At 40.5% G+C, this 13,489-nt stretch overlaps 1 protein-coding gene across 12 annotated transcripts in view; it reads right to left on the bottom strand.

Annotated features, from left to right (window-relative positions):
- CAST (calpastatin) overlaps positions 1-13,489 on the bottom strand; it is a 128,050-nt gene that overhangs the window by 31,803 nt on the left and 82,758 nt on the right. For all 12 annotated transcript variants that reach the window (XM_027100560.1, XM_027100558.1, XM_027100562.1 and 9 more), the window contains 8 exons: positions 12,748-12,831; positions 8,349-8,417; positions 7,122-7,220; positions 5,521-5,601; positions 4,831-4,869; positions 4,247-4,339; positions 4,013-4,102; positions 2,971-3,072 (listed from right to left, as the gene is read on the bottom strand). In XM_027100560.1, coding sequence (XP_026956361.1) covers positions 2,971-3,072; positions 4,013-4,102; positions 4,247-4,339; positions 4,831-4,869; positions 5,521-5,601; positions 7,122-7,220; positions 8,349-8,417; positions 12,748-12,831 — 657 coding nt within the window. The remainder of the gene's footprint in view (positions 1-2,970; positions 3,073-4,012; positions 4,103-4,246; positions 4,340-4,830; positions 4,870-5,520; positions 5,602-7,121; positions 7,221-8,348; positions 8,418-12,747; positions 12,832-13,489) is intronic.

Raw genomic sequence — 13,489 nt, forward strand, 5'->3', positions numbered from 1 at the left:
TCCTTTGAAGAAAGGTCAGCACAGTGCACAAGCTGGCTGCAATCATTTTACAGCCTCCACCTGTCGCACTGAAAGAGGCAGTTATCTAAGGGGGAGAAAACAACGAATTCTCACGAATGTTAAACACGGTTCAGAAAGGGGAGAGGCATCCCATCACAAATCTTGGCTGATCCAAGGATAATTAGTTTTCCCTTTTTTTTAAAAAAAAAAAAACTTATTTAATTTATTTATTTTTGGCTGCATTGGGTCTTCATTGCTGCGTGCGGGCTTTCTCTAGTTGTGGCGAGCGGGGGCTACTCTTCTTTGTGGTGCATGGGCTTCTCATTGCAGTGGCTTCTCTTGCTGCGGAGCACGGGCTCTAGAGTACACACTCAGTAGTTGTGGCACATGGGCTTAGTTGCTCCGCGGCATGTGGGATCTTCCCGGACCAGGGCTCGAACCCGTGTCCCCTGCATTGGCAGGAGGATCCTTAACCACTGCGCCACCAGGGAGGCCCTGGTTTTACTGCTTTTAAAAGAACTCCCTTCAGTAACACCAAGACGTCACTGGATTACTGAACCATGCACAACCAAATGCATTACAAATAAAAGTGCAGTTCCATGGCAGATCAGTGGCTGCTAGGATATAACATTTGATTTTAAACTCCTGGTGGGTAATGCAAAGTTCCATGATATGTAATAATTTGTACCTGTATCAAGGTATGGATTTAAATCACAAATCAAGGAGCTCCTGGGCACAAAATTGTGTGTGCTTGGGGGGGCGGTGGAGTGGGTATTTATCTGATTCTAGCTCAGCCTGTTGCTCCCATCTACATCTCAGCCTAAGATTGTGGTTCTCCATTGAATGCTTAGTTAGTTGATTAATTTTAAAATATTTGATGAGCACTTTTAATAAGCCAGGTACTTTTCTAGGCTTTGGAATTATAGTTGTATTGTTCTATAGAATAATAACTGGGATGAAAGGATTTTTAAAAAAATATTTCCCGTTACATTCTACTGCAGGATATGAAGTAAGTCCTGTTATATAGTGGTACTCCCCAGGTCAGGGATTTGTGAGGTCATTGGCTATAAAACAGTCCTCATGAAAGCGTCACCTGTATAGGACTGTCCTCTCCACTTAGGCTTGTGGACAGCGAGTCACCTGCACAGCTAGATCCTTTCTATTCTTTGATCTTTATATTCTTTAAATGACTGCATTGTGGTTTGTATCCAGTAGGAGGTGAAAACAAACATCCCCTGAATTGAAATAGTTCCAGACTAGGTAACTACACTAGAAATAGGGGAGATTAATAATGAGGTATCACTACAGAATCAATGCATTATGATACATTATGAGAATGACAAGTAGGCATGGACCTCTTCTCTGAAGCATCATCTGGTGCGGAACGTGCTGGAGGGGCCGTGGACTCCTATAGCATGTCGACCTTTATGAGCCTTATCACAGCAGACTACCCAGGAAGTAGTGAATTCACCATCAGGTACTAAAAATTCAACTTAAGAATCCAGAGGATTGGAGAATCTTTATACTTTGTACACAATTAAAAAGGAAAACTAGTGTTAAGAGTAGAATAGTCCTTTTTGTTCAAATTTTAGGAGTTTGCTAACTTTCCAGAGGAAATTTAATACATTTGTATGCATCCCCCTAAACCCAAACTGTTTAAAAGTTATTTTCACATAACTTTTTCACACCTACCTATCTGATTTTAGTCACTCTAAGAGTCTTTTCATCCTGGGATTATGTTTATACTTTCTGCCCCCAAATTATCATCTTCTTAAATCACCTTAACCATCTGTAAACAGCCTGAGGCAGATGTGCCATTGGCCGGCTGCCATGCAGCCCTCGGTGGTGGACCGCCAGGGTCCTGCCAGGACCAACCTTTCCTTGAGACATTGTGCACCTCGCACTATGTTGTCATCAAAGTTTCCCTTTCTCCCAATACATTACTTGGTCCTGGAGGACAAGGACTGCTTCCCCTGCTCCCTTGTGTTCGCCTTCGCAAAGCCTGTCGTACCACACTGCGCCCGGCAAGACCTCAGAGAAAGTCGAAGATAGAAACTGGCCCATTTCAGACCAGGGCAGTCCCAGACTCAGGGGGCGTTGCTGGGAGTCAGTGAGACTCACCTTCCCCGGTGACTCAGAACAGGAAGTGACAGCGGAGGCAGCAGCATTGTGACAGCGACAAGTGCCAGCTCCCACCCTGAGCTGACAGGCTGGTGCCCCTGAGGGTCCCCACCACCACACTGCCTGGCCAAGGATGCCCGCAGGGCGGCTCTATGCCTTCCCTCCTCTTTTTCCCCAGAGGACTCAGTTCAACAATTCTTTAAAAATTGAAATTTAATATGAACACTCTCTTCCGCCAAATACAAGCTTGCCTGGGCTCGTAAGGCTTGTTAAGGTCTTGGCGTGTGGTGGGGTAAACTCTCCCCAGCATCACACTCTAAACACGTGGCAAATCCAGTTATAAAGTAATTGTTGCTTGATTTTATTCTAATTTGGGACAAGTTTTCAACATTTTCCCCCATAGTTATAAAAAGGATCTCCCACCCCATCTGCAACCATCCTTCTCTCCTTATAAAGAGAAGCACCTGGAACGTTTTGAAAATACAAATGTCCAATTTCCATGAGAGCGGACAAAACTATTTGTCACCAGGCCACTGCCTTCGTTGTTATCTTGTTTAGTCAGGTGTCGTTTGAGAATTGGCAAAGAAGATTAGTGTTCATTTTAAGTATTAAAATTCTAGATGGTTAACAAGACAAACACTGAAATATCCTTTCTGGTTGCTAACTCCCCAGCAATAAATATCTAAATTAGCCAGACCCTGAAAGTAAGGCAGGACAAAGAACAGTTCATTTAAAATCTCTAAGAAGATAAAAATGGTACAAGAATTCTAAACATGTGTAATGCATTAGCTTTGTAACCTTGTAACCTGAAGACTAACAGGTTTTGTATGTGAACTCCAAGGTCAGTACCTCATTGACTTCCTTAATGGAGCTGAGGTCGAGCTCAGGTTCTGGCTTCCGGCTGCCCAGCGAAGCTGACAGAGCCTCGAGTGCCTGATCACTCATTGTGTCCTGTGAGGGAAAAAAAAATTCTGTACATTAAAAAGAAAACATCTCCTCAACCTGAACAATCCACCCATTTCTTTGTGAAATTCAAAATTTTAAATCTCTAAGAATAAGTTGTGGATTGGGGAAGGACTCTAGGAAGGCAATTTTATTTAAAACCTAGTAAAAGAGAGAAAGAAAGAACTTACCAGTGAGTTAAAACTGGGGCTTAGGACTCGTTTCTACAGTAACAGTGCTCTCAGAGGTACACTTCACCTCTTACTTAGCAAGCTAGAAGTGTTACTGTAATAATAATTATATTATAAAATACTCATATCAAAATAAAAGCTGCAAGAAGTAAACTTTCAGTATCCTGCTTTTCTTTTTCTAAAAATGTCTCTAAAAATGACTTCTGACAACCCTGTCCTTCAGCACGACAGCTAAGCCCAGGAAGCAGGGGGCCCTGAAGCGGCTGGACCACCTGCAGATGGGGCATGTTTTCTCATCCAGCCCAGAGCTGCAGTGCCACCTTTCAGGATTCACAAGAATTAAGTTATAGTCAACTGTGGTTAAGGTGGAGAGAAGCAGCTATAACAACATCCCCCTAGTGATTCACAGGACTCAAACTCCTTTAGAAAATCAAGTTGAAGATTTCATGTCCCAAGAGTGCAGTTCCTCTGGGATCCTGCTCTTCTGTGTAGTGTGTTGGTGAGATAATCTTATTCCACAACCAAGGCAAGTGTGCTGAAATCACCCCTAAGCATTTGTAGAAACAGAGCAGGCCTGCCTGGAGATGACCAATATAACCCTGACTGGTTTCACTATTCTACACAGGCCCGAGGGAGCAAAGATGCTCAGTAGGTGGGATGCACTATTGGGGTTCTCCCCAGTCAGCTAGATGAGCCTCATGAGAGCAACTGCTGTCAGGCGGACCGTGCTTAATTTTAAAGAAGTAATTTTTTTATACCTCTTCCACCTTTCTTTTTTTCTCCTTGGGTGGAGCAGCGCTTTTGATTACTTCAGCTGACTGAGCTTTTAAAACCTCTCCTGTAGACTTCTGAAAAACAAAATACAAAAGATTTGACTTACAGCAGAAGGAAACGTATTAACCAAATCGTAATAACCAGAACTAAAAAGTTGTTGTTGTCTTAAAGTATGAGATGGTTTCTAAAAGTTTCCCTCATTACATTAAAAACAATACCTCTTTCTTGGTTTTCTTCCCATCAGCCGTAGGAGAACTGCAGGTGAAGTCTGATGACAAGGCATCTATGGCATCATCGGGCCCCAGGGGTTTCTAAAGAAACAGGCAGCATGATGGGTCACACGCCGGAATCATTCAAGTGACAGATCAGATTATAAACCCAGCAAACGAAGAATGTACTTTTGCAATTCCTTGACTACCAAATGAGATGATCAACGAAATAACTCAGATGAAAGCCTATGTTTGGGAGGAAACTGGATGCTCAATAAATATTATTTTCCTGTTTCTCTCTTCTCAACATATTACATGTTAGGATATCCTCATCCTATTTTTATTAACATTTAATTTATCCTAAAACTTTCTTGTCCCCATGCTTCTTTCCCTCAAAAAAACTACTTAGGAAATAAACACGCATTGAAACAACCCCCAGGCCCACCCCCGTTCTCTGAACAGATGGAAACTTCATCTGAGTTAGAGATTAATATAGTCATAATCCCAAAATATAGAATTGATAACTCTATCCCCCCAACCAAAGATATAAAAAGTGTTAAATCTGATCTTAGAAGACAGTTATGTGAACTCACCGAAGAGTCTGGAGGAGGCCCTGTGATCCCTTCTTTTTTCTGAAACAAATATTAATTTGATGATGCTGAGAAGGCAAAATTAATCCTTACAATTGGCAAAATGCATAGCTCAGTGAATGCTATAGGCTGAGTTGTGTCCTCCCAAAATTCATATGCTGAAGTCCTAACCCCTAGAACCTCAGAATGACTGTGTTTGAAGACAGGGCCTTTAAAGAGGTGATTAAGGTTAAATGAGAACATTAAAGGGGGCCCTAATTCAATAGGACCAGTGTTCCTATAAAAGGGGGAAATGACCCAGAGATCCACGTAGAGAAAAGACAACATGCAGATATGTACACATAGAAGATGTGGAATTACTCCACATGTAGGTATCTATAGACCAAGGAGAGAGGCCTGAGACAGATCTTCCTCTCACAGCCTTCAGAAGGAGCCAACCCTGCCCACATCTTGATTCCAGTCTTCTAGCCCCCAGAATTGTGAGACAGTAGGTTTCTGCTGTTTAAGCCATACAGTCTGTGATACTCTGATATGGCAGCCCTACCAAAGTAATACAGTGAGCTTCAGAGTAATGACAATTTTGCATGCCCATTATATTATCTAAGTTAAAAAAAACTGGATATATTAATGTGATAAAAATTATAATTCCAAAAAAGAAACAATAAAGTATAAGTAAATAATTGTTTAACTTACATTTAAAAGTTCCCTATATTTTGGAGGAAGTGTGACTTCTCTTTTACCCAATTCCTCTATGTAAGTAGAACTCATCAGATCCTAGAAGAAAACCGTACACATAAGGATATTAGCTGAGAATGTTATACACATATTCTTAAACCAAAGTACTATTGCATTATTAATTTATGGAACTATCGAGAGTAAATATAAATCATTTAGAAGCCAATATTTTACACAACTCTGAAATTCTAGGTTTCCACAAATACTTGCCCATATTTACTTGGCTAACCCATTAGTAATGCTATAAAATATTCAAACCACTATATTAAATTTCATTCATATATAAAATGCATTTTATTTAAAAATATTTTTCATTATCTAATATTTCTATACCTACAAAAGAGCAGTTGATAACTGAATTTCTATATAACTCAACAAATCTAGTTATTTCGTACGTAATAAGAAAAAAATCAGAGTGATGTTTCTTTTTTAGCACTCTCCAATCCAATTCCTCTTCCTTGTTTTCCAGAGATAGCCATCATCCTGAACTTTATCACATCCATCAATGTAAAGTTGAGTATATTTTAAAACAATTATTCCACATGTAGATACCCATAATCAATATACACCATTACTTTGCCTATTTTCAAGTGTTATATAAATGGTATCAAATTCTTATGTCATTTGGTAATGTACTATTTTTATTCAAAGTTATATTTTTGTAATGTTATCCATCTTGATACATGAATAAGCCATTTTAACCGCTATAAAGTGTGCCAATATATCATCTTGTCTCCTGTTGAACAAAATCATTTCCAAATGTTTCACCTGTTCTTAGAACTCCTTATACACCTGGGCAAGGCTCCCTTCAGCAAGTCTCTCTAGACGTGGGGTTGCTGGTTAGAGGGTGTGCACATCTTCATGTGACATCCACAGGCTCTGGGCCAGTTGTCAGACTTTTACACTTCTGCCAATCAGATGAGTATGAAGTGCTATCTCTCTGTGTTTTAGTACCATTTTCCTAATTACTAGGGAGACTTTCATGTGTCTATTGGCCAAATTTTCTCCTAATTTTCTATTGGGTTGTCTTTTTCTCAGTTTTAAAAAATCTTCATAAATTCTAGAAACAAATCCTTTGTTATGACTGTTGCAATATTTTCTTACAGTCTATGGAATGTCTTTTATTAATGCCAAGGAACATAACTTTCTTGCTTTTCATGAATCAGGAATAGAGATGAACTGAGGATAGAAAATATCTAGAAATCAAGATAAGTTCAAGTGATAGGATGGGAAATATCTAGAAACTAAAATAAGTCGAAGGCCACTGGACTTAAGCCTCGAAGAAAGAAAATAAGTCTCTGTGACCCAACAGACTATATCCCAGCTGCAGTCTCAGCAGAGACAATCAATCAGTATTTGCTGACCAACGGAATCGCATAGCCACCTTAGGACAGTTTCCATCCACAACACTAATTTTCAGTTGCTATTACTGATACTGACAGCATACTGTTTCTCTCCAAGTGACAGAACACTATATATTCTTTTGTGCATCATGACCATGACCTACTAGCTCTCCTACTCATTAAGTATGAATCTTTATCGACATCAAGATCACTTACCAAAACTTCAGGTCCAGTATATGTTGTATCATCTTCTTTGGTTTCTTCAGGTTCTCCTAAAGTGTCTATTAAGTCGTCCAAAGCCACATCCATGCCTAACTGGAAAACAAAAAGAGCAGGTATGTAAATGTTATTTGTTATACATATTTCATTTTGATTTTTTAACTACCGAAAAAAAAAATTCTGTGTAGAAAAACACCAAACACCAAAAGTTCTTAAATGGTTAAAATCTCGTCTGTAATAGAACTTATTATTTAAAGTCCCAGAGTACAGATTCTAGGTTGGCAAGACAGAAAGCCACATTCAGGTTAAGAACCACAATTTCAATAAGTCTAAAGGCATGAACTACATGGACAAGCGTATGGTTCATTAAAGCTGCCAGACCACTGTACTGATAGTTTAAAGAAAAAAGGAAACAAACTACAGAGAATTATAATCATGTTGCTATATGCAAGAGAGGAAATGCTTAGTATTTTTGCTTATCAATCGTTTCCACCTCTACCAAATAAAATATATTTCAAAAATGGATTGCCCTGTGTTCTTTTATTCATTTGTGGCTTTTTGTTTACTTGCTTGTCTGAAGATGCTTACAAATAGAAATTCCCTGAAAGAGACGTTAAATTTACAAGAAGTGACAGTTTATTCTGTCAATATGGGCTTAACTCAGTATAATGAATGAAAGAGTGCTTCCATCCTGTTTTTGAGGTTAAGAATGATTCATTGTGAAGAATAAGCTACATTTGAAGGGGAAAACAATTTGAGGAAAGACCCTTTACTATCTAACTCAGCTTGGAAATGATTGTTTACATTTTTTTTTGCAACTACCATATTTCCACTACAACTTTAGGAACTCACCTGATTGTGTAATAGAATGTGAGGCCTGTTAGCTTTAGACTGATTCAATTGGGAATTTCAGAATGAAGAAGTGCCTGGCATTCTTTAGTGATACCTCTGGTTAGAGAAGGTGCATTTGCAGGAGGGAAACTGGAATGTAAACTCCATGAGACATAACTGGAGTTTCCAGAACACAGGGTTAGAATGTAAAATGTTACAAACATACGTGAGAAAATCCCACTTTCAACCCAGTCATATTAGCTTCAAACAATAATTCATTAAAAAGGTCCTTTAAGTTACCCTCACCTCATATTGTTTACCCTCAAGAAGTCAGATCACGAGAGACACGGACACTATGAATAAATATGTAAAAAGGCACTGCTATCTTCATACCTTTCCAGAGGGTTCACTTGGTTTGGATTCAACGGGTACAGCTGACATTAATGATTTATTTTCTTTATTCTGGTGGGGGTTTAGAAAGAAAGAAAAACTCCTCATATATCTTTATAAAATTCAATAATATTACAGACTTTAAAATGAATACATTATAACATAACACAGATCATATACTAAACATCTGCTCTGTGCCAGACACTTTATGTGTTATATCCTTTTTCAGAAAAGCATAAATAATATTAATATTGATAATATTAATCTCACTTAGAGATGTGACAAGCAAGGCTCAGAGAGGTTGAGTAACTTCCCAGGTCACACAGTAAAGCACAGCACTGAGATCTGAATCCAGGACTGCCCTTCTCTTTCTTCCCTGCTCTTGGTTGCCTCTCCCAGGGCCCACAGCTAATCTCTGCAACACCCATGAATTCCTTCTTATTACAAGCAGCCATTATGTCTAGATGTTGTTCTCTCGGTCTGTGCCCCTACACATCAAGACCTCCGCCCTGCCTTGCTTTGGTATCTCATCGCTCATTCTTTCTTTCATCTCCCTAAAATCAATGTCCTTCCCACCACGGCTTCAGTTGCTCCATCAATGATTGTCAATAACTTTCCAATCTGCAGTTTCCATGGCTTTACCCAGACATAATCTTCTCGGAGTTACTCTGGTGAGCACCCCTCTCCCGACTCTCATCTCTCATAGCACCATCCCCGTTCTGTGCTGGCATCTGTGCCCTCTGTTCTCTGCCACCTCTGGCATCTCTCCTGCTTTGCCCCCTGCCACACACATGTTTCTGCCTGTACTGGTGGTCCTAGGCAATCATTCTCTATGGTCAGGGGCCAAATGCTTTCAGCGACAGGCAGGAACAAAATGGTGAAGTCGCTGGGTTTAAGACAACAGGGAATTGTCTTCTGTGAAGGTCTCTGAAATCTGGGCAGCAGAGCTTGGAGGTGGAGAGCACAGGCTGGTTTGCACACCAGCCCACACGCACTGGCCGCAGGAGGCTTCAGGCAGGTCACGTCTCCTCCTGAACCTCTGTACCCTCATGTATGAGACCAGGACAGTGACTGCACCTACTGCAAGGGGTTGTGAGGATTAAACTAATCCATCTATTAAAGTATGAAAGCCGGTAGTTGTGCACACGTTAAGTACTCATAAGTACTAGATATATAAATAAGTACTAAATAAGTGATTGCTGTACTTGTTATATTAAAGAGATCATGGGGAGCATCAGGGTGAGCCCGAGTCCTGGCAATTGAATCCAGCTCCTTGACCGAACCACAACCTCCTGCAGATGTTCATTCAGTTTCACTCTCCCCTCTCTCCCTGCTTCTCCCTTTCCATTCACCTGGACTCCAAAACAATGTGCTAATCGCCTCTCTCTCGGGGCACCTCAGACATTTCAATTCAACCTGTCTAAAAGCAGGTATCACTTTTCTGTCTCCAGCAGTTCCCCTTCTGACCTCTGTCCACCTGTCAGTGACAATCAGGACCGGGCTCACTTAAGAGGTGCTCACTCCTGCAGGTGCTGCCCCTGCACTGGCACGAACCTGGCCGTGGGTGCCTCCCTTGCCTCACCTTAGGGTTAGCAACCTGGTTCACTGAGACGATGAACCCCAGGTTATCTGAGATTTTATTTCACCTTTGCCCACTGCAGCCACTCATTTCCTAAAACCTGAAAGTTTCACCTCTGCAACGCCTCCTGCATTGCTCCCCGCTCACTTATTCTATCCCAGTTCTAATTTAGGTTAACTTTGGACTCCCCAGGACGACTGAAACAGCCCCTGACCAGCCTCCCACCTTAAGATCTCTTACTCTGTCTCATCCCAGCCAGTGCGGTCGCTTAATTCTTCGGTTTTAATCACTTGGTTTTAATCGCATCTCTCCATCTGTTCTCTAATCTTCAATGCTTACCTGCTGCCCGTTGTATCACTACCACATGGATTAACACACCTCTGCATTCTCCACAGCAGCGCCTCGACCTGTCTTTCTGATCTTACAGTCCCACTCACCTCTCCTGTGCTTCACCCACACCGTAATGCACTTTGTACCCAGATCACATCTTATATTTTTCTCCCTTGTTATGTTTGCAAGCCTGCAATCCTAGCTATCCTTTCATGCCAAACTTAAACTGGATCTACTCAGAGTCCCCAAGGATTCCCCCGAATCAGACAGACCCCCTCTCTCCTCAAACAGCTCCCTGTGGGGACTTGTCTTAATCTGCCTTGAATGCAGTCCTGGGTACATAGTTTTATCCCACCCCTAGAGGGGTCAGCCTGCAGCTAGTGTCCTGCAGTGTCAGACCACAGTCCACAGTGCTTTACACATGGTATGGACTAAAAAAGAAAAAGCAGATGTGACCAATCTCGTTTTCTGGGAGACAAATCAGAGGCAAAGAAAAGTGAAATGATTTGCCACAAGTCGTAGCACAAGTCAATCAATGCACAGCAGAATTCCGTATAAACCTCGCCTAATTTTATTGCTTAGATTTTACTGATAACCCTGGCTAGATGATGTGTGGCATAAATTTTCAAATTATCAAAATTTGAAAAATACATTTACAGATAGATTACAAAATCACATTTACAAATCTCTCAGAATAGGTTCAAATTACATTTTAAAGCTATTCTAAGAGATCTAAGCCTCTGTCTTAAATTTATCCATTTTCCAAACCATGGCATCTAGTTATCCCTCCTCAACACAAGAGAGTGAAGTGTATCCCCAGGATGGGGGTAGGGATCTCAAGGTATATACAAGGGGTCTGCTGGAAAAAAATCAAACATTTTTTATTTTGAGTATTTTCATTGAAAAGTTCATGTAAATTTTGCCATCATGCCACATGCTTTCTGCATTAGTTTGGAGAAAAATAATGTGCCTTTTCTTTTTCGAAATCTAAGAAAAATTGATGTTTCAGGGAGATGGGCCGTACTTTTATCCTATGACGTTCCTTACTTTACTTAGCCTGCAGAGGGATAACTGTGCCCATTTTGAGAAGCGGGAAAATAGATAAACACGTATTACTTTTTTTCTGCTTTCATTTCCATCTTACTTTTTTTTTTTTCCATCTTACTTTTGCTTCAGCTAGTTACTTGTGGCTTTAAGAGAAATACGTCCTAGCATTTCTAGGACAATATGGCTTCCAAACTGATTCCTAACTCTGATGGCTAACTCTGTATTCCTATGGGTAGAAAAGGTAGACTACTTCTTGTCTTACGTTCCCAAGCTAGTCTCTCCAAAGGATCTAAGGAAGGTGCCCATGATTTGCCAGTGGGGTACATATACTCTCTCCTGAGAGGGCTTGTGACGCTCCTTTGAGAACCTCCCAATATCAATCCGTGTACGTGTCATGACTGCACATAATTTACTCATTTCAAGATGGCAGTGTTCATATTAAGATCTGAGAGTAATGCTTATTCAAATGCTCATGGCCATTTTATGTGCTTTATTTCAAAGCCATAAATCTTGAAGGCAGGATCTGAGTCAACTCACATTTTAATTTCCTTGGTATTGATGAGGTCTTATACGTGGCAGGCACTCAGTAACTATTTATTTATTTATTTATTTATGGGGTCTAAAAAAAATTTTTTATAGACCTTTATTGGAGTATAACTGCTTCACAATACTGTGTTAGTTTCTGTTGTACAACAAAGTGAATCAGCCATAGGCATACATATATCACCATATCCCCTCCCTCTTGAGCCTCCCTCCCACCTTCCCTATCCCACACCCCGATCCCACCCTCTAGGTCATCGCAAAGCACCGAGCTGATCTCCCTGTGCTAAGCGGCTGCTTCCCACTAGCTAACTGTTTTATATTTGGTAGTGTATGTATGTCGCTGCTACTCTCACTTCATCCCAGCTTCCCCCTCCCCACGTCTTCAAGTCCCTTCTCTATGTCTACGTCTTTATTCCTGCCCTGCCACTAGGTTCCTCAGTACCATTGTTTTTTTTTTTTAGATTCCATATATATGTGTTAGCATATGGTATTTGTTTTTCTCTTTCTGACTTACTTCACTCTGTATGGCAGACTCTAGGTACATCCACCTCACTACAAATAACTCAATCTCGTTTCTTTTTATGGCTGAGTAATATTCCACTGAATAGTAACTATTTATTGAATGCATGAATTTTAAAATCATTCATTCAATAAATAGTGTCTTTTTGGTGTCTTGCTCTCTCTCTGTCCTTCAGATGCATGCTCTTCTTCATAAAATTTCACATATGAAGTGTTCAGTTTTAGCAAATGACAGGTTATTTGACTGTGACAGAACTGGAATACTGAATGGTTAAACAGAGCCAGCCAGGTAGAATGGGTCTTCGCTGAGCATATGTTTCTCATAAAAGAGACCTGATAAGCATTGAGGCCCCTGTTCATGTTACATCCTTTATGTGTGCTCACCTTGTCAACTGGTTTGCCAGATGCTGCAGCTATGCCAGTAACAGCACTCTTTCCACCACTGGAAATTGTGTCCTGTGACTTAGTCTAAAGGATAAAAGATTGACAGAACTAAGTATCTCTGAATGACTGTTTTCAAGATCATACATTTCAAATGTCACTAAGGAGCCAGTTTCCCCTAGCAGACATCTTGTAGGGAAATGGTCACTAGCTTCTACTGCATATGATGCAATGCTGGGCACATACAGCTGGACTCAAGAGCTTACAGAGCCCATGCAGGTTAACACACATAGGCGAAGTGGGCCACGTGGGCACATACAAGGTTGTAAAGCCTCTAGTCAATTGTTGCCATGTGAGCCTACTGTTGCCAGATATTCCAATTTTTCAAGAGAAGCTAGAAATTTGCATTTTATGTGAAGTATTCTGACTTTATTTGTTGGCAGCTAATTAAAGATCATTTTGATTACTGTAAGCCAAATAAAATACACAAGTGGCTGCAATTGGTGGGCCACAAACTTGCAGTCTCTGATACAAGGTATATTGTTAAGCAGGCCTATTTCCTATCTTCCAAGAGCTCTCAATGAAAAAGTTCTCATAGATGTTTATTCTTCTAGCAGTTGAATAGTTGTATTCTGGAAATACAGAATATATGTCTGACTTTTGGCTCTGTAAGTTGATCTCTCCTACAACAAGACCCTAAAAACTCTAAGATTTCCAGGTAAAGAGCAGATCTCGCAGGGCATCT

This window comes from Aethalodelphis obliquidens, unplaced genomic scaffold (genome assembly GCF_003676395.1).
Source record: "Aethalodelphis obliquidens isolate GAN/ISIS:26980383/991018 unplaced genomic scaffold, ASM367639v1 scaffold4, whole genome shotgun sequence".
NCBI lineage: Eukaryota > Metazoa > Chordata > Mammalia > Artiodactyla > Delphinidae > Aethalodelphis > Aethalodelphis obliquidens.